We start from the raw sequence: 26,604 nt of genomic DNA on the forward strand, positions 1-26,604 counted from the left end.
TCAACTTATTTAAATTTCGTTAAATAATTTTTAAAATATTTATTTCGTTACCATTAGAAGATACAATATTTGAGTGTATGAATTTTTATTATGGTCGAAATGATAATTTTATTTTTTTAAGTTATTTGTTTGTGAATTATGTGTATTTTATTGTTTTATTGTTCCAAAAAAAAAACTAAACCCACTTAAATTGGGATAGACACATTAAAATATTTATTTTGTTACCACAACTAGATAAAATATTTAAAAGTTGGGTAAACAACAATATAATAAAGGTAAAATCATATATCTTTTTTATTTGTAAACTTATTGTTTGGTAAATTAAATGAATTGAACTATTTTAATTACTTTTACTAATTAAACTCATTTAAATCTAGGTAATAAATTCTATACTAGGTTTGTTGTTAGCAAGACTAGATATAATATTTAAAAATGGGTAGAAGAATATTAATAATGGTAAAAAATAACTGATTTGTTTCAAGTTATAATTTTTCAATTGAATTCCTCAACGGCGTGTCGTGCTCCGAACTCCCTTCGCATAGGTTGAAATTCAAGTTTGTTCATACGAATATCGGTCATCCAACAAGAATGTGCAATGAAACTAGGCTTCAAGTTAATCGAACGGACAATCACATTCTTCAAGTTAATGCTGATCCCATTGAACTTCACCTTGCTACAAAGTTCCAGAGACGATAATTGTTTTTTGTTAATCGTTTGCAATGACTATCAACAAAAGTTGGAATCAAACGCATGTAAGTTTATATTTTTTTTACTGGTATTAACCGAAATTAACAGATATTTCCCGCTTAAAAAAATATAAGGTGAATATTTGTATTTATGCAAAATTTTAAATCGGATACAAAGCAAAAAGGGTATGAGTATACCCGTATTATATTCGCCCCGTATATATATATATATATATATATATATATATATATATATATATATATATATATATATATATATATATATATATATATATATATATATATTAGTTATTGATTTTAAAATACTTTAATTTGTAGCATGATAATTAATGATATTTGAATTTTTTTTATTGTCGTAAGAAATTTATTGGCAAATTTTCAAGGATAATTATAAAAAGGAAAAAAAAAAACACTATTTACAGGTATTTTACGAGGTGGATATGGCGATGTCAACTTAATAATTCGGGGATTTTGATGGGGAAGGGGAATTTTCTCACGGGATGGGGATGTGGATTGCGAAATCCGACTGATACCCACCCCATTACCATGCCTATTGGAATACGTATCTGAAGTAGTATATTAATTATTTATTTTGGTGATTGCTAAGGCAAAATTGGTGCAATGTTATTTGTTCCAATATCTTAAATTATACTAAGTTTATATTATCATTTTTTTATCGTGTTTTGTTGAATCAATTTTAAATCTTGAATTTGACTCCCGTGCATCGCACGGGTGAGATACTAGTTTTATGTAAATGGGAAACCATTACACATATTTATGCCAATTTATTTTACCTTAATTGGTTCCATTTCTACACACTTTCCCCAGTTTTTCGGCTTTTTGTCCCTTCTTTTATTTGTCTCCCATTTCAATTAGGTTTAACACTTTTTTTTTATTTTAATTTTAATTTTTTTTGTTTGTGTGTATACTGTATAGTAGGGTAATAGGGTTTACTTGATAGTTAATCCCTCTCAATTAATTAAAATGTACGTTTATTTCTTTAATCTTTCTTAATCATGAAGATAATAAACATATATTAAAATATAATCATATGATTTAGAGGATGTTGTAGATAATACTCTAGTAATAATGGGAGCATGAAATAAATTATATGATAAATTAATTTGCTCTAAAAATTAAACATTTTCAATTAATAGTACACGTATAATCAGAATTAATGATGAATAATCACTACAATATTCATAAATTAATAAATTAATTGCTCGTCATAAATTGTGAAAGTGTGAGATCACGATCAGAAAGTGGTAGCTGAGTATACATACTCCACGATTCTCTTTCACACATTTCACAAGTTGCATTTCGCAACATATTTATTTATTTATTTAAAATTTGAGTATATATATTGTATTTATTTATTTATACTAATTGCTACTAAAATCTCCATATTATTAGTATTTGCAAAAACACTCCCTGTGTTAATATTTCTTTCTAACCGGAAAATACAAAAGTATTTGAGGATATTTTTCTATTGCAAGCGGAGAAGAATTCATTTTTTTCTAATTTATTTGTCAATTTATAATTTTAATGATGTATTAATTGTAAGTTTTTATTCAGTTTTACTCTTGATCACTTTCAAATAATTACAACATAATTACTTAATTAAGAAGCATTAGTGAATATATTTGTTTTGCTATAATCCGTATATCTCTCTCTCTCTCTCTCTCTCTCTCTCTCTCTCTCTCTCTCTCTCTCTCTCTCTCTCTCTCTCTCTCTCTCTCTCTCTCTCTCTCTCTCTCTCTCTCTCTCTCTCTCTCTCTCTATATATATATATATATATATATATATATATATATATATATATATATATATATATATATATATGGCTTTGTGCTCAACAACCAAAAATGATATATATTATGGGACGAATTGGAGTATTTACTAAGTAGTAGTCCATTGTGTCAAATTAATTGTGAAATTGAAGAATTTTCTTCTTCGTTATTATATGACACTTTAGAATATTAGTGATACATTAATAATCGTTTTCTTAGTTTTGCTCTTATCGCTCTTAATTAATTGAAAGAAAATTAATTGAATAAAATTGCCGAGATTGGTATGTTAGTCACGTTGTGTGAGTGTTTTCTAAAATGTGCAGCAATTCAGAACGATACTTATTTTGAAACATAAGAATTAGGAGTATGTACTTCCACCATTGTTAATTATATGTGGTTTTGGAAGAATGATTTATTATTAATATTATCTGTCATTTTAACAGATTCACTAATCATCATTTTCTCAAAATTGTCTTTATTACTATTAATTAGTTGAAAGAGCTAGAACGAGAGAAATTAAAATTAATGAGAATGATATTTTAGTTATCCAATATATGATTTTTCTATAAAATTCACCTCTATTTATGAATTTTGTTAATAAGTATGCACAATTATATTCAAAACAATAGGTGGTGGAATAATAGTTGATTTAAGAGAGATACAAGTCAACGTTTGAAAGTCATAAGTAGAAAAGATCAACATTTATCTAAAATGTTTCAACGCCAGATCAACATATATCCAAACAGTGAAACAATAATTAATACAAGAATTAGGGGAGATGAGAACAAAGACTTGGCAAACTAGTCTTCAAGTTATGAAATAAAAGGGACAATTAGTTATAATAATAATAAGGGTAAATTACAAACACCCCGAGGTATGGTCAAATTACAAAAACCCCCCTCTTGTTTGGATAATTACATCTACCCCCTCAACTATGATTTTTTCTTAGACCTCCACCTTTATGGTGCCAAATTCAACATAGTCATCTAGATTCCGTGAAATGTACTCTAGTTTGTACTTTTTTTGTGTAAAAAATACAGTTTCCGATGCACCACAAACTGATATATACAAGCTAAAAATCACATATTATGATCATCTTGCTTCATAATGTAGAGTTTGAATGGGATAAAACAGGTACAAAAGTGATAATATTCCATATAATCTCGAAGATTCCACTAAATTTAGTGAGTTGAGGGGGTGGTTGTAATTATCCAAACAAGAGGGGTGTTTTTGTAATTTGACCATACCTCAGGGGTGTTTGTAATTTACCCTAATAATAATAATAATAATAATAATAATAATAATAATAATAATAATAATAATAATAATAATAATAATAATAATTGTTAAAATAATAATGAATAGAGAAAAGCTTAAAAGTGGGGGAGGGAAGCAGGAAAAATGGAGGGTGGCAGAAACAGCATGTGGCATGGAGACATGAAACCGCAAGACATGCTTATGTGAAGCCGCACCAAAATCTTGACCATCCATCTCTATTTTTATATATAGCGGCACCTACTTGCAACATATTGCCTGCCTCACTTTGCATGTGGGGCATTTTTAAACGTTATAACCGGGACTTTTTATTTGGCCCGACTCTGATACAATATTGATATTTGAACTAAAAGGTTTATCTGTTAATAAAACGAATTATGTAATATTAATATCTCCAATAAGAGTTGGAGACGAAAGTGTATAGTTATATGGTTTATTTTCTTATCTTTATACACTGATTCGAATCCCCAATTTCTCAATAAACGCTACTATGAAAGAAGTTTTTGGTACCTCATTAGACCAAAGCTTAGTTGGTTATAGTTTAGCTAATATATAGTAGATATGTTGGATTGTATAAGCTTGTTGTGGCGGCTGGTCGTTAAATTAGGGGTGTAGTAACTATTGTGGAGATGCGACCTAATTGAAATAATCAAAGGTCAAGGTGTTATCGTTTCAATAATTTAGTAGATGATGGAATTAAAATTTACGGGGATTGCGGACAGTAACCTAAGGCTTTTCATCGGTTAATTCACATAAAAATATGTTACACCATCAAGTAAATAACTCAATTCATTTTCTCTCAAGTACTCAATTTGAATCTTTGACACTTGAGTTAATGTTATTGCATTCACAATATCATGACCTTTCCTTTGAAGTGCTTGAGATAGTTTATTTGTATCGCCAGTATCTTTTTTTTATAAAAAATAGGCTCAACAAAATTTCACTGGTAAAAATATATCTACAATATCTAGCTTGTGCTTCGGTCAGATGACTTATGCTTGAACCATCACAATCAATAATTTTACGTGAAAGCTCAAGTAAGTGTTGTATCCAGAGCTCCAACGTTTATTATTTGTACAGTTAAAAGTGTTAAAAAATAAAAGTGGGAATACATTCTTAAGATAAAGAAGGATATATTGAAGCTTAAAATTCTTAAATTGTACATATGGTGGTAATAAAACCATAATCAATTTCGAATTCAAACTTGTAAGATTTCTTTAAAGAACACAACAAATTTAGTACGGAATAAAAAATTTACAAAATATATATATATATGAATAAATGTAATTAATTACCATGAAATAATAAAATTGTCAAGAACCTCTTCCTTAAAAGAAGATTTTGAAATCGTTACATTAAATTAATTGTTCGTTATATAAATATCAACAATTAATCCAAACATTAATCATCAACTCAATGTCATAAAACACAAATCAAATCATATCATGACACGTAAACAAACAGATACACTACCATAGTTGGTGGAAGGTAATCAGTAAATTACCGTTACAATTACAGCCCCCCAGCAGTTGAATAGACAAGGTAAAAAAAACCGTTGCTAATGTAAGCCAAATTAAACAAAATAAAAAAATAAAAAAAATAAAAAATAAAAAAGAAAAAAGAAAACATTAAATCCTCTATCTTTGTCTCTCTCCCTATACCTCGGAATATTTTTAGCTATCACTTCGGCCACCAGAAAAAAAAAAAAAAAAAAAAATTAATTAAATAATTAAATTACCATACCTTTCCCGAGGGAGGGTGAAGAATCACAGCCCAGCGCATGTTAGCAGACCCCGCCCCCCGCCAAGCCACCGAACCACCGGGGCCCACTACTAAAATACGCCACGTACGCATTATGGTACCTGTATATTCCAACCCCCCCTCCCACCCCCCCCGGCGGTACCCCGTCTTGTTTTCTGGGAACCTGTTTTTTTTTTTTTTTTTTTTTTAATAAATAAATATAATTAAGTCCGAAAATTTGAAGGGCAACTCCAAAATAGAAAGGCCCATTCACACAAACCTCCTATATACATACATATATATATATACATACATATCACACTATACAAAGAGAGAGAGAGAGAGAGAAAGTTGTAATCGGAATATCTTTTGATTAAGCACAGTGTGAATTAATTCGTGTGTAATTAATTCCACACGAATTATATATATATATTCGGTAAATTGCATATTTTATATGGTCAAGATTTAGTGATTTTGTTTCCTCGTACAACCTTATTTTTTTTTTTTCTGGAGATTGTGTTGTAATTCAGAGGGGGAAAAATAATCAAAGAATATTCCGGTTGCCCCCAGTCAAAGATTTTACTCAATCACAAAAATTCAACTGGTAATAAATACTCTTCTCTCTCATTTTTCACTCCCAATTTTCACTTTCATTTTAATTTTTATTTTTCGCTGCAAATTTTCTTGGTGAGTTTCCGGTGTCTCTGTTTGTGTACTTTCTCTCTGTGTGTGTGTGTGTGTGTGTCAATTTTAATTTTTTTTAATTTTTTTTAATTTAATTGAATTTTCGGTTGTTTCCAGCCTGTAATTTGCTATGAATATGCGTGCTTTGTTTTTCACACCTACATATGTGTGTGTGTGAGTATGCGCTGTAAAAAAATGTTGACGGTGGGGGGGGGGCTATGCCGCCACAAAAGCACACAGCCCGCCCCACCACCGCATACGGCGGAGGAGGGAAGAAAAAAAAAAAAACAATACACCTTTTCACAGGTGGTCAAAAACCCCTTGTTTAATCAATTGGCTGAATTAGAATCCTTCTAGATTTCTAGCCCCCAAATCTTCTATTAATTATTCAATTTTTCTTTTCACCCCCCTTTAATTATTTTACACTATTAATCAATTAATTAATTTAGTATGTATCTACTTCGTGATTGGTGCTTGTGATTCTGTAATGGAGAAACAAGAATCAAATTGTTCGCTTGTCTGAACTTCCATTTTTTTCTTTTCTTCTTCAGATTTTCACATAATAAAATGGATGATGAATATCAGAAGCTTATCAGGAGAATGAACCCTCCTAGGTATATATATATATATGTACACAATGTTTTTTTTTTTTTCTATACAGAAGAGTTAAATTTCATATTTCACTAAAACTTCGATTTTCCGATTTTGCCAGAGTAGTAATCGATAATGAATCGTGCAAAAACGCAACGGTGATTCAGGTACTTATTTCGATTTTCGGTGTTTCTTTTTTTGTTATAATAAAAATTAATATATATTAATATTTGTTTGTTGTTCGACGAAGGTGGACAGTGCTAACAAACAAGGAATCCTTCTAGAAGTTGTGCAAATCCTCACGGATCTCAATCTTATGATAACGAAAGCGTACATTTGCTCCGACGGAGGCTGGTTCATGGATGGTAATTACATTTCATTTTCCGATTTACTCGTATCGAGATTGAACGCAAATTTTGAATATATCGTTTTTCTTTGCACTAGTTTTCAATGTGACGGACCACGACGGGAATAAGATAACCGACGAGGGAATTCTTGATTATATCGAGAAGGTTAGTAGTTAGTTGTATTAGTATCGAAACAATTTTTTTTTATTAAGTCGGATAAATACTAAATGATTTTTTTATTTTTTTTTTTGTATGTAGTCATTGGGTCCAGATTCTTGCTTTGCATCTTCAATGAGAAGATCGGTGGGAGTCAAATCCGAGTCAAACCACACAGCGATCGAGTTAACCGGGACCGACAGACCAGGGTTGCTTTCCGAGGTGAGTGCTGTCTTAGCCCACCTGAAATGCAACGTGGTCAACGCTGAGGTGTGGACCCACAACACCCGAGCTGCTGCCGTGATGCAAGTAACCGACGAAACCACCGGCGGGCCCATCGCTGACCAGGAGAGACTAACCATGGTTAAGCGGCTGCTGTGCAACGTGCTCAAGGGTAGTAACAAGTCGAGGGAGGCGAAGACCGTGGTCTCTCACGGATCAACCCACACCGAGAGGCGGCTCCACCAGATGATGTTTGATGACCGGGATTACGAAAGAATGGACCGTGAAGATGATTCTTCGGAAAGGCCTAGTGTGAACGTGGTTAATTGGAACGATAAGGATTATTCGGTGGTTACTATTCGGTGTAAAGATCGGCCGAAGCTTTTGTTCGATATCGTTTGTACTTTGACTGATATGCAGTATGTTGTTTTCCACGGGAATGTCGAGACTCAAGGGCCCGAAGCTTATCAGGTAAAAATAAATTTAAAAAATTTATACGCGTTACGTTTTATGTTTTTATATGCGCTGATTTTTTTTCCGTGTGTGTTTGAAGGAATATTGTATAAGGCATATAGACGGATCGCCTGTGAAATCCGATGCAGAGAGACAAAGGGTGGTTCAATGTCTTGAAGCCGCGATACAGAGACGAGTCTCTGAAGTAAGAATTTTTTTATTCCGCGTCTATTGCTTCTAATTTCGTCAATGATTTAAAAAAAAATAAAAATAAAATCGATTCTTGAAAATGTATTAGGCATATATATGCCTGTCATTTTGATGCTGACCAACTCTATACATATCTAACCGATTATTATTTGCATTTGTTTAATTTTTATTTTAAATAATGTTGATTTGTTCGTCTAATGATTAGGGTTTGAAGCTAGAACTATGCACTACCGATAGAGTCGGACTGCTCTCGGATGTTACTAGAATATTCCGTGAGAATAGCCTATCGGTAACCCGAGCAGAAGTGACAACAAGGGCAGGAAAAGCAGTCAACACTTTCTACGTTCGTGATGCATCCGGTTATCCAGTTGACCCGAAGATTATAGATTCAATTCGGCAGACAATCGGTCAAACGATACTCCGAGTCAAAGGCACCCCGGAGGAATCTAATCAGGCCCCACAAGAATCTCCAACCAGATTCCTCTTCGGCGGCCTTTTTAAGTCGAGGTCGTTCTGTAATTTCGGTTTGGTTAGGTCTTACTCATGAAAATCGGAAAATCGTAAAGCCGTGTTTGTTGTAGTTCCCCCCCTGTGTAAATATTTTGTGTTTGTCTCTGTTTAATTAGGACAAAATGGGAAATTTAAGGTAGTTTAATTACTTTTGTGTCAAGCTTTGAATCATATGTACAGAACAAATTATGCTTTCAATGAAATGGAATGAATGCCTATTTTTACTACATGGCTTGAAATTTTTTCTTTTTATTTATTTTTTTAAAATTTTTAATTAGCTTGATGTTTCAAATAATTCTGGGGTCAAATTAATATTAATTACTAGGTGTGGGGCCGGCGGCTGGCAAATAAAAATGTTGTAATGATAAATTAATCAAACGTTATATTATAAGATCATTTACCAAGACTTGAGGAGTATATATATATTTTTTGTTACAGAAAATGACAGGGGACTAGATTTTATTTATTTAATTAATTAATTTATTAATTTTTGGGCGGTGAAATCTTTTAATTTGTTTGCAACTTTTGAAGAGGTTATTTATTAGTGGTTTCGTGCGTGGAATTTGAATTTGCCTTATCTTAATGGCTATGGAAATTAGAGTAAACTGCAAAAGGTACCCCTGTGTAATCTCAAAATAGCAAAAACCCCCCTGTGATAAATAAATTAGCAAAAACCCCCCTGTGTTTTTTTTTAAATAGCACACTTGACCCACTATCAATTTAAGGGCTGACCTTGTGTAAATAGACAAAAAAACCCCTGTGAAATGTCTATTTTTATAGTATTAAAAAAGCACAAATGAGATATTTAAATTCTTTTTTTTTTATTTGAAGTAAAATATTTAAATGAGATATTTAAATTCTTACTTTCTAATGTTCTAACTATTTTATTTTTTTATACTGATAAAAACTAATTTTATTTTTGTTATATCTTTTAATTAAAAAAATGGAAAGGGGTTTTTTTATTTTTAAAATTATAATATAATTTCTTTATAACTTTTAAATTATTCATACACTAAATTATGTTAAAGAAAAAAAAATTACAATATTATTTATATGTTTATTGATGATTTTTTTTTTTAATATAATATTTCCATTTAATTTGTATACTAAATTTTTAATAATCAGAAAAAGTCAAGAAAATCAAAAAAAAAAAAAAAAAAAAAAATCGAATCATCATCATCTTCAACGATTTGAATCCCGATGCCATCTCCATCGTCTTCCCACTTAATTATTGAATCCCAACCAGCAAAAACAAACTAGAAAATTCTATCTATTTTTTTTGTCAAGATCCAAAACCAAACAAAACAAAAATTAAAAACAATGGGAAAGAAGCTAGTTTTGTTTCTTCAAACCTAGCAACAACACCAAAAAAGAAAATAAATAAAAAAATCCACAAAATCCGTTGAACACGAACGCATATGTGATATGTGGTGAACAAAGGCTCGAACGCCAGTTTGTAATCGGGGTTGTAGGGCTCCGCTAGGCTCCAATTGCCGCCGCCGCCGCCGAAGAGGGCTTCTAGATCAGAGTCCGGAAGCTCCTCCGATCGTCAGCGCCTTTGTTCGTCCTCACGAAGTGCTCGATCCTGGACTTCGCGCGGCGTCTATTGTAGAGCAGCACAGCGGAGCAGCCGACGGTGGAGGCTGTGCTGCGGTGGTGGGAGGAGGCCGGTTGAATTGAAGTTGGGAAGATGGAGATTAAGGTTTGTGTAACCCTAAAAATCATGAAATTACATATTAATAAAATTTGGGGGTAATTATGTAATTTCAGGTCTAAAAAATCTTCACCAGCTGCACACTCGGCGAGTGTGCAACACGAAAATGCACTAGGGGGGTTTTTGCCTTTAACAAAATTTCATAGGGGGGTTTTTGCTAGTTTATTTATCATAGGGGGGTTTTTGCTAGTTTGAAATTACACAGGGGTACTTTTTGCAGTTTACTCATGGAAATTACTTAGAAGCTTCGTATACTTTAATGATGTGCCTATTCCTTCTTATTATTGCATTTTTGCATTAAGGTTTCTGTCAATGATATAGAAGATTAAGGGTCCGTTTGGCTAAATTTATTTTAATAGTTGATGAAATCTTGTATCTGATGTATATATTATTGTCAAAACTGATAAGTTGTTACGTCTATATTTAAAATCAGCAAACACTTTAAAAAAACTTATAAGTTCTTAAACATTTTATACGTTTTATTTAACAACTTAAAATCTTAGCCAAACGAGCCTTTTAAGTTTATTCATTTCTAAGTTAGTGTGTGAATATTCAATATTTGGTAAGTTGCAGTTTATTGCTTTTTCCTTTTTCTCTTTTCTGAAGTGCAAAACGTTTTGTACCAAAAAAGGAGGGTTTGGTCAAATTGGAAAGTTGTGTAAAATATGCTTTTTTTTTTTTTTTTTTTTTTGTTTGTGGGAAAATATGCTGAAAGGGATGGTATTAAGCAATATTCAGTATGAGAAAAAAAAAAAAAAAAAAAGGGACACATTTTTTATTTTATTTTGAGCCCAGAACCAATGTATATTGGTCTAGTCAGCATATGTATTATTGCTTACTTTATCATGTAGTGGGGTGCTGCCACTTGGACGGCTACTGCGTGTGTGTGTGTTTTGCCACGTCGGAAATGGATACATGTTTGTGATTTGCTGGAATAATTAAGCGTACACACTTTCCTAAACAACATAATTAGGGGACTCTTAATTAAACAACCTTAATATTATTTGAAAGTTTCTTATAGATAGAAAATTTTATTTGTGATTTTTTTTTTCTCTTGGATATAGCCCCAAATATTACAATAATTGGAAAATGTTCGGTCCCATTTTCTTTACCACTGTCCGGATATCAAACATTTATGCCGCAACAGAGTTTCACCGTCTGCACATCAAATACATCCACCGTGGGGAATTGAAACGGCCCTCCTCTAATAAACTGGCAACATCCTCCTATAGGGCCCTGACCAGCGCGTCACGTGGCAGAGCTTCCCCCATCCCTCCGATACATTTTGGTTTTTCTTCCATTGATTTTAGTATTGTCATGTGATAGTTTACGTAATCGACTATAATCGATTAATAAATCAACTATGTTTTTGTTGTAGTCGATTTATCGTTTTTCAGGTCTAATATACCCCTTAATAATTTAATCAACTACACAAATATCATAGTAAATTAACATCCAGTTTAATTTATAATTTCGCGAGAAAATATAAAGTAATCTAAATTTCACGAAAAACCATAAGAAGGGAATTACCACTAATTAATTAGTTCCAAAGAGTAGACATATCTCAATGCAATTTCAAAACGAGGGTTAGGTTATATTCTGTCTCACTTTATTAATCGGTCACTAATTTGGGAATAGATGCAAGTATACATATACATATATGTATATTGATGTTTATTCTAATTAGATTCCACAAGAAAAGAGGTGGGTTGGGTATACTCAGCTTTCATGGACCATAGCTTATTTTATTTTTCTTTTAATAGTCAAAGCTCAATAAATTTCAATTAGATTTCATACAATCTCCAACATATATCATGATTATTGCACTATTATGATAGATATACATGTGGACTGAATTAATATATCTATATATTAGACTCTTTAATAAAGTTTGAAGTAAATAAATAGTAGGCAAAAGTTGGTCATATACTTTACGTTTCTGAAAGTAGATGCTTACAGGTTAAGGTGAATCTTGTTTGTTTAGAGAGAGAGAGAGAGAGTAGAGAGAGAGAGAGAGAGTCATGTGCTAACTTTGGGAAATCTACTGCACTGTGATATTCAGATTTGATTAATTTATCCAAGATGCACCGATTCTTTGCTCACGTGAATTTAGTTAAAGTATTAATTTACCAAACATCCCATTAGTTTAGCATTGGGGTGTGAACGAGCCGAACTCGCCTATTTCGACAGGTTCGAGTTCCAACTCGATTATCTGTACACGAGCTCGCATGAATATCGGTGAGCTCGAGCTTTAAATAATAAAATAATAATAATAATTATTTATTATTATTATTATTTTATTGTATAATAATGAATTGTACAATTTAATCAAAGAAAAAAAGGGCTCTTGACATTAAACTGTTCGAAAAATACTCAAATTTAAATAACTAGTATATACTAATATTTTTGACAATTTAAGCGTCATGTTTCTACTGCATATATACCATGCGTCCATGTATAGTAGAACCTCGATAAATTAATAAGTTTGTTTAAATAAAAAAAAAAATTCATTCTCGACTCGATAAAAACGTACTAAATTATTGTTTCAATGATTTAATATTTCAAAAAATAATAAAATTTATTTTATAGAGGTTTAACTGTATATTCACATTAAATTCACCATAAGATACTTACTGGTTACTACTCATCCGGGGGGATGGGGGGCTCAGTCCACAACACAAAAACAATCCAACAAATGTTTGATTGCAATAAAGAAACACTTACTTCAAACACAAAAATAGCATCACCTTTCAATAATATACATATAGCAAATTAAAGCCTCTCTCTACGTATCCAAACATATTATTATTATTATCAAGAATACATATTCCAAATGCAAATGGAGAGCATCTTTGACACTGAGTTTCCTGGATTCCTCCCGGCCAATATTGCTCCAAGAGACGAGTGTCTGGCCGCTCGGAGGGCCCCTTTGAGCCGGCTCCAAAGACGGGCCCCCGGCCCGTTGCAGCTAAAGCCCGCCACTTCTGAAGTAAAACCCACCGGTGGCAATAATAAAGATTCATCCTCGTCAATAGTAGATTCTTGTTTTTCAAGTAAAGATCCGATTCCTCTTCTCTCGCCTCTTGTTCTCCCTTCCATGCTCGATTCTCCACTACTCCGACACGAAAGTACGTAGTATTGTGTCCAATAACTCTCATTGATGTATATTTGCGATTGTTATTTGCTTGTCGTTGATTGGAGTTTGAAATGTAAAATTTGTGCCAATTATATTTGTTGCAATTACTTTCTTATACCAAATGATCGATGATATTAGCTCTACATATCATCAAGCTTCTATATATACATATCGACAAACACTTTGAAAGAGAATTTTGTTACATCAAACACTTGTACAACATATATAACTATTGTGAAAGAGCAGTGAAATTAAACATATTAATTATAACTATTTTCATCAATTCATTAAAACCATTGGTACATATAGATACAAATAAATAGAGCATAATATTGCTTTTACAGCGATTGCGCAGAATGACCTGAATACCATGTTGAGGAGTGATTGTAATTTGTAAGTACTTGAAAAGGGGAGTGCACATATATAACTCGGCGAAATACTGAATTCGTAACACTGGAGAATCATAGATAGCGTTATCTTAGCTTTGTTAGCCGCAAAGTTGATTCCGACACAAGGGCGGGTCCCACGGCCAAATGGCAAGAATCCCATTGATCAATAATAATTTCAGTATGCCGCCTTAGTCAACCCTTGGTCAAATCGAGCACTATGGATTGAACAAACGAGCATCTTCTCCCCCATATCTCCTAGTTTTTGTTGAGTGCTGACGGAGGAATATTCACCTCACCTCCACATTTGCCGGAATTCCGTACCTCCCCAATCTCGCTTTCCTCTCCACTATTCAATTGTCGGATAAACGACCGGTCCGTAAAGCCTCGTGCTTCGTTAACTACCATAGTTAACTCTGCATGCATGCAAATAAAGAACGTGCATGATGAGAAACCGAAAAAGAGAGAAAAAGTCTCTAAAGGCCGCACTAGCACGTACGGTTCATAAATCTCTTTTGTGTTTCCATATATGAATTTTTAGGATGGACCATTCAGCCCCTGGATGCGCCGGACACGAATCGGGCTCCGTATTAGCTTTTAGAAAAAGAAAAAAAAAAAAAAAAACAATGTCTAGAAAATAAACATGCATGGTTATTATTAATTACGTGGGCTTACTCATTTTGGAAATATATATATAAGCTTGAATGGGGACAAATTACAAGATGCCACTTGGGCTAGGCTTACTCAATTGGGCTCACCTGGGCCTATGTTTCTTGACCATTTTAGCGTGGCCCATATTTAATTATTCACTATAAAATAAATATCATTTCTTTAATTTCAATTTCTTCAACAACATTTAAATAGTTTTGATTTCACTATTATTGAAGATATTAATATTAAATAATTTATTTCACTAAAAATTTAAACTCTTAAATGAAATCGTCATTCAAAATGGTCCAAGAGTGACGTTAATTGAAAGATTAATTTGACAATAATTGCTACGACTTTATAAAATGAAATATTAAGTGGGCCACAAATCAGTCCAACTGTGTACAGATCGAGAAGAAAAACAATTGGTTCCGTACAGCATAAATTGACAGCCTGAAAAAGAAAACGAAACTGATTTTATGATTTTTTTTAATTATTTTTTAATATAAAAAAATGATTTTCAAGAAAAAAAATTTATGATTTTTTAATACAAAGAAACAAATCCAAAAGCATAAGGCACCACTGTTGGATTTTTGTATTATTAAAAACACATTAATTAATTTAATTTCGGATTTAATTAATTAACAGCGGTTAAGAGGAGTTAAAAGAGTCAGTTTTCATTAAAACGTCATTTTTTTTATCAAAGGGATGTATTCTTTATCCAAAGGACTCTTCGTGTGAATCTGAAACGGTGCTTCAACTCTTTAAATATCTCTTTCTTCATTCTAGAGAGATACATATTCTTTTGCACTTTGCATAATCATATCATAATATTGAGAGAAGAAACATAAAGTTCAGTAGATTCCAAGTATTGGTGCTTGTACTTGGAATATAGGTAGTTGAATCCTGGGAGACAGTCATCTGTAGAACTTCAAGCACGGTGAAGGGGTGAAATTACTGTCTTTAGGACATTGCAATTCTGCAAGCCTCTATCTCGTTTCTCAAGTTAGTTTTTCGTTTAACCTTTTGTTGATAATTTATCGTTGATTATATTTTATTTTGAATTTCTGATTGTTGTGTTCTAACAATCTAAAGACAGTAATCTTTTATATTATGGACGCACAATCATATGTGGTTGGCACTGGCGTGGCTAAGGGCCCTAACGACGAGAAGCCGGAAAAATTCAAAGGGATCGATTTTAAGAGATGGCAACAAAAAAATGTTGTTTTATCTCACCACCATGAATTTGGCTCATGTGGTTCGAGAAGATGCCCCGAATTCGACAGAAAATCCACCGACGAGGGAAACAATGATGGCCCTGGACAACTGGACGAACTCCAACTTCTTGGGCAGGAATTATATCCTTAATCGTCTCGATGATACTCTTTATGTTATTTATTCTACCTGTAAAACCGCTAAAGAATTATGGGAATCACTTGAGAAAAAATATAAAACAGAAGATGCTGGTGCAAAGAAATTTGTAATCGGCAATTTTCTCAAATATGTTATGGTTGATTCAAAATCTGTAGTAAAACAGGTTGAAGAACTCCAAGTGCTTATCCATGATCTACATGCAGAAGGATGTTCCATAAATGAACACTTCCAGGTTGGCGCTATCATAGAGAAGTTACCCCCTAGTTGGAAAGACTTCAAGATCTACTTAAAGCACAAGCGTAGTGAGATGTCAATGGAGGATTTAATTCTAAGACTTCGAGTTAAAGAAGATCATAGAAAGGGAGACAAGATTGAAGCTCCTACTATGGAGGCCAAAGCCAATTTGGTGGAAGGAATGCCGTCGAAACCAAAATTCCCGAAAAAGAATAAAGGAAAGAACTTTGCAAAGCCTGCTCCTGCAAATTTCCATGCTCCCAAAGGTAAGAACTTTAAGAAAATTAAAGGAAGTTGCTGGGTGTGTGGAAAATGAGGCCATAAAGCACAAGATTGCCGACACCGTAAAGATCAAGCCAACCCCAACAACCAGGCAAATGTTGCAACAGATGACAACAACTTTGCTGCGGTTGTTTCTGAAGTTAACATGGTTTTCGATGTTAAGGGCTGGTGGATAGACACAGGTGCAACAAGGCATATTTGCGCTGATCGAGATTTATTTTCTGATTATATGCAAAATACTGGTGGCGAAAAACTATACATGGGCAATGCTTCGGCATCTGCGGTGGAAGGCAAAGGCAATGTGGTGCTGAAATTCACGTATGGAAAAACTCTGACTCTCTTGGATGTCCTTCACGTTCCTGAGATTAGAAAGAACTTGGTTTCTGGTCCAATTCTCACCAAAAAGGGTTTTAAACTTGTGTTTGAATTTGATAAATGTGTGTTTACTAAGGGTGGGATGTATGTGGGGAAGGGTTATTTGGCTGATGGTATGTCAAACTTAATGTAATTGCTATGCATGGTATTAATAAAATAAATAAGGATTCTGCTTATCTCGTTGATTCTTTTAATTTGTGGCATTCTCGACTAGGTCACGTAAACAATCGTTCCTTACATAGAATAATGCAATTGGGGTTAATTCCGAAAAGTGATAACAATTTCAATCATAAATGTGAAATATGTGTTGAATCTAAATTTGCTAGGAAAAGTTTTAAAATTGTACATGGAAGATCTAATGAATTACTTGGACTAATACATAGTGATCTTTGTGATTTCAAATCAACTCCTACTCGTGGTGGAAAGAATTACTATGTAACATTCATAAATGATTGCAGTAAATATTGCTATGTATATTTACTTCATAGCAAAGATGAAGCTTTTGACATGTTTAAGACATACAAGGCAGAAGTTGAAAATCAACTTGATAAGAAAATAAAAGCACTCAGATCAGACAGGGGTGGTGAATACGAGTCCACTTTATTTTCCGATTTTTGTGCTCAACATGGAATTATTCATGAAACAACAGCATCATATACACCACAACAGAACGGTGTTGCCGAACGAAAAAATCGAACATTTAAAGATATGATAAGTTCCATGCTTAATAGCTCGGGGCTTCCACACAATTTGTGGGGTGAAGCTTTACTTACTGCAAATCATATATTGAATAAAGCCCCACATAAGAAGACCAATAAATCTCCATATGAAATATGGAAAGGACGAATTCCGTCATATAAAACTCTTAAAGTGTGGGGTTGTCTGGCGAAAGTTCAAGTTCCATTACCAAAACGGTCTAAACTTGGACAAAAAATAATTGATTGCGTATTTTTAGGATTTGCTCTTAATAGTGCAGCTTATAGATTCTTGGTTATTAAATCTGAAATTTCAGACATACATACAAACACCATTATTGAATCTATTGATGTTGAATTTTTTGAAGGAATTTTTCCTTATAAAATGAACAAGGACAGCAAGTCTGAATCGAATAATAAGAGAATTCGAGATAATGAGTCTTCTTCTTTGGGTGTTCAAGATAAAGACTTGGAACCAAGAAGAGGAAAGAGAATCAAAATTCCGAAAACCTTTGGGCCGGAATTTGTTACATGCTTTATTGAAGCAGAACCGGAAAGTTATAAGGAAGCTATGGCTTCACCAGAAGCTCATTTATGGAATGAAGCTATACATAGTGAGATTGAGTCCATCTTACAGAACCACACTTGGCAATTGGTGGATTTACCACTTGGAAACAAACCAATAGGTTATAAATGGATATTCAAAAGAAAGTTAAAGGCCGATGGTGCCATAGATAAATATAAAACTCGTTTGGTAGCCAAAGGGTATCGGCAAAAAGAAGGCTTAGATTATTTCGATACTTATTCTCCTGTATCAAGAATAACATCAATTAGAATGTTAATTGCGATAGCAACAATACATAATATGGACATTCATCAAATGGATGTTAAAACAGCGTTTTTAAATGGAGAATTAGATGAGGAAATATATATGGAGCAACCCGAAGGATTTACAGTCCACGGTCAAAGAACATAAGGTTTGTAAACTCGTCAAATCTTTATACGGACTTAAACAAGCTCCAAAACAATGGCATGAAAAGTTTGATCATACAATGATGACACAAGGATTCAAAATCAATGAGTGCGATAAGTGTGTTTACATTAAGAACACTAAAAACTCTTGTGTGATTGTATGTTTATATGTAGACGATATGCTTATTATGGAAACGAGTAAAGATATACTAAATTCCACAAAAAGGATGTTGAATTCCAATTTTGACATGAAAGACTTAGCTCAAGCCGATGTCATTTTAGGAATTCAAATAAAGAGAAATAATGACGGATATATTCTTACTCAATCTCATTATGTAGAAAAAATTCTAAGGAAATTTGGTCAATTTGAGTGTAAACCTACTGTAACTCCTTTTGATGCAAATTGCAAATTAAGGAAAAATAGTGGGAATGCAATCTCACAGTTAGAATATTTCCAGGTAATTGGAAGCTTAATGTACTTGATGAATTCTACAAGGCCAGACTTGGCTTATTCAGTAAGCAGGCTTAGTAGATACACAAGTAATCCTGGACATGATCATTGGCAAGCATTAGTCAGAGTATTAAAATATATCAAATATACTATGGACTATGGTTTGCATTTTACAAAATATCCACCAGTTATTGAAGGTTATAGTGATGCTAATTGGATTTCCGATAGCACAGAAACTAAGTCAACAAGTGGATACATTTTTACATTGGCTGGTGCGGCAGTCTCATGGAAGTCATGCAAACAAACGTGTATAGCACGTTCAACTATGGAATCGGAATTTATAGCCTTAGATAAAGCGGCTGAAGAAGCCGAATGGCTTAGAAATTTTTGCGAAGATATTCCATTGTGGCCAAAACCAGTGACTGCTATATGTATATATTGTGATAGTATGGCTGCTCAAGCACGAGCCAAAAATAATATATACAATGGGAAGTCTCGACACATAAGACGAAGACATAATACAATTAAACAAATGCTCTCCAATGGAATTATATCCATTGATTACGTAAAGTCTTAGGAAAATATAGCCGATCCTTTGACGAAAGGCCTACCAAGAGAGCAAATAAAATTTACGTCGAGAGGAATGGGCTTAAAATCCAATTGAATGAGTTTAACCTGGCGGAAACCTAACCTAGTTGATTGGTGATCCCATGGTCTAGGTTCAATAGGCAAACTAGTTAAGCGAAACTCAAATGGTGAAACACACAATTTCGGCTCATTCTTATGATAAAGTGTGATATCTACTGATCCAAGGATATGCTAAGCATTCAATGACATAGAAATAATTTATTTAATGAGCTTTAGTAGAATGCTCATAATAATTGTCACCTATATGAGAGTAATGTGGGGTCGCATTTATGAGAATTTTAGTGGCTTAATTCTCTAAAGCTCTCATGAAAATCGGGATGAGTTCAGAACCGAAACGAACAAATACGTATGAACAAATTTATGATAAAGAAGTAATGTGTGTGAAACTTATTGACTTGGTTTACTACAAAAGTGAACAGTTCAAGATCGTCTATATCCACTGCGTCACAAAGTAAATCCGATATTTCTTCACTAGGGTAAGTTCAAGTCCAAAAGACACTTTCCTAATGCACATTATTTTTATCATCTCTCAATCTGCATTTATAAAACATTTAGTATCATTGTGGGGTGTGTTGAGTAATAATACAAAATGTGGGGTACTGTTGGATTTTTGTATTATTAAAAACACATTAATTAATTTAATTTCGGATTTAATTAATTAACAGCAGTTAAGAAGAGTTAAAAGAGTCAGTTTTCATTAAAACGTCATTTTTTTATCAAAGGGATGTATTCTTTATCCGAAGGACTCTTCGTGTGAATCTGAAACGGTGCTTCAACTCTTTAAATATCTCTTTCTTTATTCCAGAGAGATACATATTCTTTTGCACTTTGCATAATCATATCATAATATTTAGATACATATTCTTTTGCACTTTGCATAATCATATCATAATATTGAGAGAAAAAACATAAAGTTAAGTAGATTCCAAGTATTGGTGCTTGTACTTGGAATATAGATAGTTGAATCCTGGGAGACAGTCATCTGTAGAACTTCAAGCACGGTGATGTTGGTCCCGATACATAAAACGGGTAGTGAATTTAGTAAATTGGTTGAACAAATTAATTAGTGAAAATACGGAAAGATTAGCCGAGGCGAGTTGACTCTGTCCTTAAGACGAAATTTCCCCGCAACGGTGCTAACGGATTAAATGGAAAGCGTCTCCCAAGATACAACGGCTAAACTTGGAATAGGAGCACTCCAAATCCCAAGTACGACGAACTGTACTTTGTGTAGAACTTTTCGAGAGAATCTGTGAAGGGTAGGCTTAATATGTAGTAGGCTTGTTTTTGGATTGAAGTAAGGAATTGTGGGAAAGTTAGGGTCTATTTATAAGGTTCGAAAAGTAGTGTCCTTTTGGAGTAAAAAGCTACCTTTTGTTTGAATGGTTGCACCATTTCGAATTGAGCCAATTGGGAGTGGTTGCACCATTTCGAGTTGAGCCGAATGGTTTGCATTGGTTCGGCCGCACCAATTCAGACCAGTCAGACCAATCGAGATGGACTTCGAGTAATAAGGGCCCAATGGGTTAAAAGCCCATGACCTAATATTTTTTTTATATATATACAGCTCAGTACTTCTCTACTTTTCCAATGTGGGATAACTCAAAATCCCACTTTCCTTATATTTTGGACTAGTAATTTTTTCATTCACCACAAAATTGGTTCTAATCCAAAATTCATTTATATACTCAATTTAGACCGTACAATAACATTGATAAAAAATTGTTCATGACTCAATTTTTAACCAATTTTCCCAACAATCCCCCACATGAATGAAAACGAGGGCGTCGATTCTCTCTAGAGTTCCCACGAATAGTATTGCATCGGGATAGGTAGCATATAGCTTTGAACCTTCCGTAGTGGAGTTACATCGGATTTACTAGGCTGAGTAGTGAACGCGATGTCTTGAACTGTCAGCCGTTCGTGTAAACCAAGACAATGCAACCCACACAATACTATTCTCACATTTCCTTAGTTCTCATGATTGTGTCCGTTTTGGCCATGGACACACATCTTGGATTCATAAGTGTTTGTCAAGTTTTTGAAGCGGCCCTCACTTCATACACTTACATAGGTGATCTCCTATTAAAGGTATCCTGCCAATACCTCACCTTTTGTTATAAGGTTTTGGAATCATTAAAAGCGTTAGCTTATCCTTTACCCTTTCTGCAGGTAGCACTATTATCTTTCGCGGGAATGAGTTAGGAATGAGTTCCTTAGTGCTCAACTGAACTTTCTTAGCTTAGTTGTCCCTTTTGAACCAGTTCTTGGGATCTCCAGTCAGCATGGTTGGGTTACCACCAAGATTGTCCTTAATTTATGGGTTTTTAATCCCATTCCCCTAGATAGGCAATATGTTTGATCTCTTTAGTTGACTTTTAGTCGCGGATCCGCTATTAACCATTGATTTTCATAATCAATGTTATATTATTTCTTTTGAGATCAATTGCCTAATGGTCTTATGTGTACGAGTGTATCGATACTTGCCATTATATATGTCGTTTGTGCCCTTAACGTAACCGATTGGTTATCACAATTTATTCATAATTGTAGACACCGACTAAGTCCAACACGGAACATCCTTCAATAATTTATGAAATTTATTCAACTTCTTTTCTACCCTTATCTCAAGTTATACATTCGAATTCGTCCATGAATCGAGCTATTCAATTTTGTTTGAGGATTTCCAAGATACATAATCTTAGTGGACTCATACATCCAATGTACTTTCCTAATACAATTGGATATTTTCTTTAATGTAATCCATTTAAAGGCGATACTTAGATTACCTAAGAACCCTTATAATAAACATCATTGAATGATTATTTATTTTGGAATTACATATTTACTAGTTTGCAATTCATTATGCTGCCAAACTATCCAAAAATATTTGTAATTGAACCATTGTTCATCATTATTTTTGGCAAGGTAAACCCTTGGTCTCTAGATAACTAGATCAATTTCCTAGTAGTGTCTCAACATGAGACTTTCAATAAGACTATCTTTGTCTTAGTGATTTTAATATGTAAGATTACATCGTCTAGACCCTCGTCTTTTGACATCAAAAATTTTATTTTTACTTTTCCAATATTTTCTCAACGTTCAAAATAGTATCATGATCACTATCTCATGATTATAATGTCGTCTATAGACATATACTTCCATGTGCTTTTAATATAAACACACTGGCCACACTCGTTATTACTAACACAATTTTATCAAATATTACTTTAGAATATTTCCATAGCTATTTAATTTAGCTTGATATTACAATGTTATAAATAATCAAGATTTTTCCATAGCTATTTAATTTAGCTTTATTGGACCACCCTTAATCATTCATTTGAATAGTCCATCGAAACCTTAATGGTTTACTACTTGGAAGAAGACAAACTAACTTCCACGTACATTCTTCCAATGTAGACAATATTTCAATAATTGTCCTTTGTTCATTTTATAACTCATAAATTATAAAATCAAATCAAAATCAAACATATTGATTTTCTTTGTCATCTTGTTGTATCTTGGTTGTTCATCACTTTGATGATTTACCAATCACAAATATTTTAACTTGGTTATTCATCACTTTGATGATTTACCACTTAGACATTTATTAGTTCTCTTATTTAGAACTTATTTATTTTCTTATTTTACAAGAAAAATATAATGTAATTTGCATCAAGAATGACTATCTTATGCACAATCATTATTTGCATATTTAAGTATTTTATCCACTTAACTATACTAGGCATTGTATATTAACTTAGGTACTTTTTTACCTTTGCCTAAACACCCCCACATTTCTAAATATTTATGTGGTTAGCTCGGGATAAAGACCCCCACATTTCTAAATATTAATGTGGTTAGCTCGAGATATCTAATTTCCCCCACAAATTCTAGAGTATATATTCTAGAATTTATCAATATAATATCCATAAACTTTTTCCAAAAGTTTTGGTTCTCATTTTTCATTCATTTGTCAAAGTTGGCACTTTCCAACTTTCATTCACATAACATTTAAATGCTTTGAAATCCTTATTTTTATTTTATTAATAAGGATACAATGTAACAAAATACATTTCTTCTTTAGTTAGAAAAATATTTTGGATCACCAATAAGATTTATTACAAAGTATTGTTTTTCTTTCTCTCAAGAAAGCACAACAAGAAAAATCTTCTCAAGATACTTAAATCTTGTCAACAATTAAGATAATAAGATTTCTTCTTTTTCCTCAAAAGAGAAACTCGTCAAGATACTTAAATCTTGTCAATAAACAAGAGAATATTAATCTCTTCAAATGGTGGTTGATCTCCACTATTCAACATTAAAGTTAGAATATATAAATTCTAATCTTAATCATTCATAATTTAGGATTGCATGTCCAAAACATGCTGTTCAAAATTCAGTCAAATCCAACGATTTAATTCTACAAAACGAGCTCTTAAGTAAACTGCTCGAATTTTATTTCAACAAAACATCCATTGTTGTTAACAACTATTTCGGATCTTTGAAAAATCAAAATCCGATCTCATTCATTCACATTGTAGATCATCACATTGTAAATGTGATATCAAAAAATCAAATTGAACCAACGATTCGATCTTCTCTTATGTTCTTGAGACAAGAACTACTCATGTGCTCTCATGAATTGAGCTTCTCTTTCTTTCTATTTTATTTCAATCACGCTTTTAATTAAACAATAGTATGATTCATATATAAAACATATGTACATAAATATTATAATAAACATAATATATGACATGTGAGCACGACGTTCATATATACTAGTTGATCATAGAAAGAAACAATATATCAAGCATATTATATCAACATATAGTATACACACGAGTATATAATAACTCAAGTTTGAACATAATATTTCATGGCATAAATTAATTCATGTCCAACATAATAAATTGATATAAATTCTATAGCACGTAATCAATGTTTGTCCATGCAATGACATAATTCTTAGGAATTAGTATGGCTTACGTAAATAATAATATATATATAATAATATTCCTCTTAGTAAGTAACTCATACTTAATATACGAGACAAGTCTAATCGATCATGACAATAATAAAAACGTTAATAAGATCACGTACTCACATATTCGAAATCAATCAACCGGACAGTTCCACATCAAATTGGGAGAAAGTTAATCCCCTATCAAAACTATATGCAATTTATGCAAATAAATATTGCATTTTCATAAGAAATGTCATGTAGTATAGCACATATCATGATGTTTATGATACACTTATTCAAATAATTAACATATATGCTATCACTTTATTGCATTTAGGACAAAAATATTTATATCATTAATGTAGATACACAAACATAATGAATATTCATTAAGCATCTATATTGTATATGGTTCACCATGCTTCGACTTATGAAAATTAGACTATCATGCAATAATCCACCATTATATCATATAGTGTTATCAATATATTGCACAAATAGATATCTTATAATTAAAAAACGTACCCGATGAATTATATGTTCGTCAATTCAAGATTTTGTGGGTAGCACCAAATCGTGTCAATATTATGGCAGTGCTGAATGATTTATTCATATCTCTTCCGTCCCAAGTCCGATTTTGTTGATTCAATATGATCCGAACAGCCAACAAAATTTTCTACAACTTTTATCTTTTACGTTTTCTGAGATTTGGACTGGATCATGATCAAAATAAGCCTCGAAGTCGGAATAGGTGTGCTGTAAATTTGCACCTACAATGGAACCAGAAAAAAATATTAAATAATATTCATGAATCAAAAATAATATAAAACCTCATTATTGATCTTCGATTCAGTCTTCTTTCACCAAAATTTCGTGCATTGGACATTGGTGATGCGTTAATATGCGACGAGTTGCATTGGTCACGAACGGTTGTAATTTCTTATGAAAAGGTGCATCGGCAGTTCTGCCACCCTTTAGTATTTTCGTCATAACATCTTCGTACGATCTCCGATTGTGACAATTTAATATGTTCTGGAAAGCTAACTTGATTATCTACAACTTTTGTGAAATGTTAATTTGCCATATTCGGACTTTAAAACCTTCGAAAATGGGCAGGAACGTGGACTTCATGTTCTGTCCGAAAATGAACTTTCTCCAATTGTATTTTGTAACTTCTTGATTTTTGGCAGACTAACTTCTTCTCCATCTCGTTTACCAACGTGTGCAGAAAACACAATTTACTAAATCATAAACTTTCGTCTTAAGATTGTTGGTCCCGATACATAAAACGGGTAGTGAATTTAGTAAATTGGTTGAACAAATTAATTAGTGAAAATACGGAAAGATTAGCCGAGGCGAGTTGACTCTGTCCTTAAGACGAAATTTCCCCGCAACGGTGCTAACGGATTAAATGGAAAGCGTCTCCCAAGATACAACGGCTAAACTTGGAATAGGAGCACTCCAAATCCCAAGTACGACGAACTGTACTTTGTGTAGAACTTTTCGAGAGAATCTGTGAAGGGTAGGCTTAATATGTAGTAGGCTTGTTTTTGGATTGAAGTAAGGAATTGTGGGAAAGTTATGGTCTATTTATAAGGTTCGAAAAGTAGTGTCCTTTTGGAGTAAAAAGCTACCTTTTGTTTGAATGGTTGCACCATTTCGAATTGAGCCAATTGGGAGTGGTTGCACCATTTCGAGTTGAGCCGAATGGTTTGCATTGGTTCGGCCGCACCAATTCAGACCAGTCAGACCAATCGAGATGGACTTCGAGTAATAAGGGCCCAATGGGTTAAAAGCCCATGACCTAATATTTTTTTATATATATACAGCTCAGTACTTCTCTACTTTTCCAATGTGGGATAACTCAAAATCCCACTTTCCTTATATTTTGGACTAGTAATTTTTTCATTCACCACAAAATTGGTTCTAATCCAAAATTCATTTATATACTCAATTTAGACCGTACAATAACATTGATAAAAAAATTTTCATGACTCAATTTTTAACCAATTTTCCCAACAGGTGAAGGGGTGAA

At 32.9% G+C, this 26,604-nt stretch overlaps 2 protein-coding genes and 1 long non-coding RNA gene across 5 annotated transcripts; all 3 read left to right on the forward strand.

The window, feature by feature from the left end:
- Positions 1-5,496: 5,496 nt before the first annotated feature.
- On the forward strand, positions 5,497-8,912 carry LOC105967442 (ACT domain-containing protein ACR4). 3 transcript variants are annotated; one of them, XM_088826432.1, is made up of 8 exons: positions 5,497-6,116; positions 6,748-6,810; positions 6,909-6,954; positions 7,038-7,152; positions 7,232-7,299; positions 7,393-7,983; positions 8,066-8,170; positions 8,381-8,912. In XM_088826432.1, the coding sequence occupies exons 2-8, from the start codon at positions 6,764-6,766 to the stop codon at positions 8,720-8,722; spliced, it is 1,314 nt and encodes a 437-aa protein (XP_088682558.1). In that variant the 5' UTR covers positions 5,497-6,116; positions 6,748-6,763; the 3' UTR covers positions 8,723-8,912. The 3 variants fall into 3 exon arrangements, with proteins under 3 accessions (XP_088682558.1, XP_088682560.1, XP_088682559.1); XM_088826434.1 differs by lacking the exon at positions 5,497-6,116 and adding an exon at positions 6,172-6,199; XM_088826433.1 differs by lacking the exon at positions 5,497-6,116 and adding an exon at positions 6,283-6,502.
- Positions 8,913-15,809: 6,897 nt separating this feature from the next.
- On the forward strand, positions 15,810-18,505 carry LOC148766604 (uncharacterized). Its single transcript, XM_088827350.1, has 3 exons — positions 15,810-16,443; positions 16,528-16,947; positions 17,898-18,505. The coding sequence occupies exons 1-3, from the start codon at positions 15,810-15,812 to the stop codon at positions 18,503-18,505; spliced, it is 1,662 nt and encodes a 553-aa protein (XP_088683476.1).
- A 2,685-nt stretch (positions 18,506-21,190) lies between these two features.
- Positions 21,191-22,119, forward strand: LOC105966797 (uncharacterized). Its single transcript, XR_016034851.1, has 2 exons — positions 21,191-21,691; positions 21,773-22,119. It is a non-coding gene; the product is annotated as an uncharacterized LOC105966797 (long non-coding RNA).
- Positions 22,120-26,604: the final 4,485 nt, after the last annotated feature.

This window comes from Erythranthe guttata, chromosome 12 (genome assembly GCF_056151865.1).
Source record: "Erythranthe guttata isolate IM_541 chromosome 12, IM_541, whole genome shotgun sequence".
Taxonomy (NCBI): domain Eukaryota; kingdom Viridiplantae; phylum Streptophyta; class Magnoliopsida; order Lamiales; family Phrymaceae; genus Erythranthe; species Erythranthe guttata.

Bases quoted from the DNA above. Each gene is read 5' to 3' on its own strand.
- LOC148766604 (XM_088827350.1), top strand. From the start codon at position 15,810: ATGAATTTGGCTCATGTGGTTCGAGAAGATGCCCCGAATTCGACAGAA. The intron at 16,444-16,527 runs GTAAGAACTTTA...GACACCGTAAAG, and splicing joins AAATTTCCATGCTCCCAAAG to ATCAAGCCAACCCCAACAAC. The intron at 16,948-17,897 runs GTATGTCAAACT...AATTTTTTGAAG, and splicing joins GAAGGGTTATTTGGCTGATG to GAATTTTTCCTTATAAAATG.
- LOC105967442 (XM_088826432.1), top strand. From the start codon at position 6,764: ATGGATGATGAATATCAGAAGCTTATCAGGAGAATGAACCCTCCTAG. The intron at 6,811-6,908 runs GTATATATATAT...CGATTTTGCCAG, and splicing joins AGGAGAATGAACCCTCCTAG to AGTAGTAATCGATAATGAAT. The intron at 7,153-7,231 runs GTAATTACATTT...TCTTTGCACTAG, and splicing joins CGGAGGCTGGTTCATGGATG to TTTTCAATGTGACGGACCAC.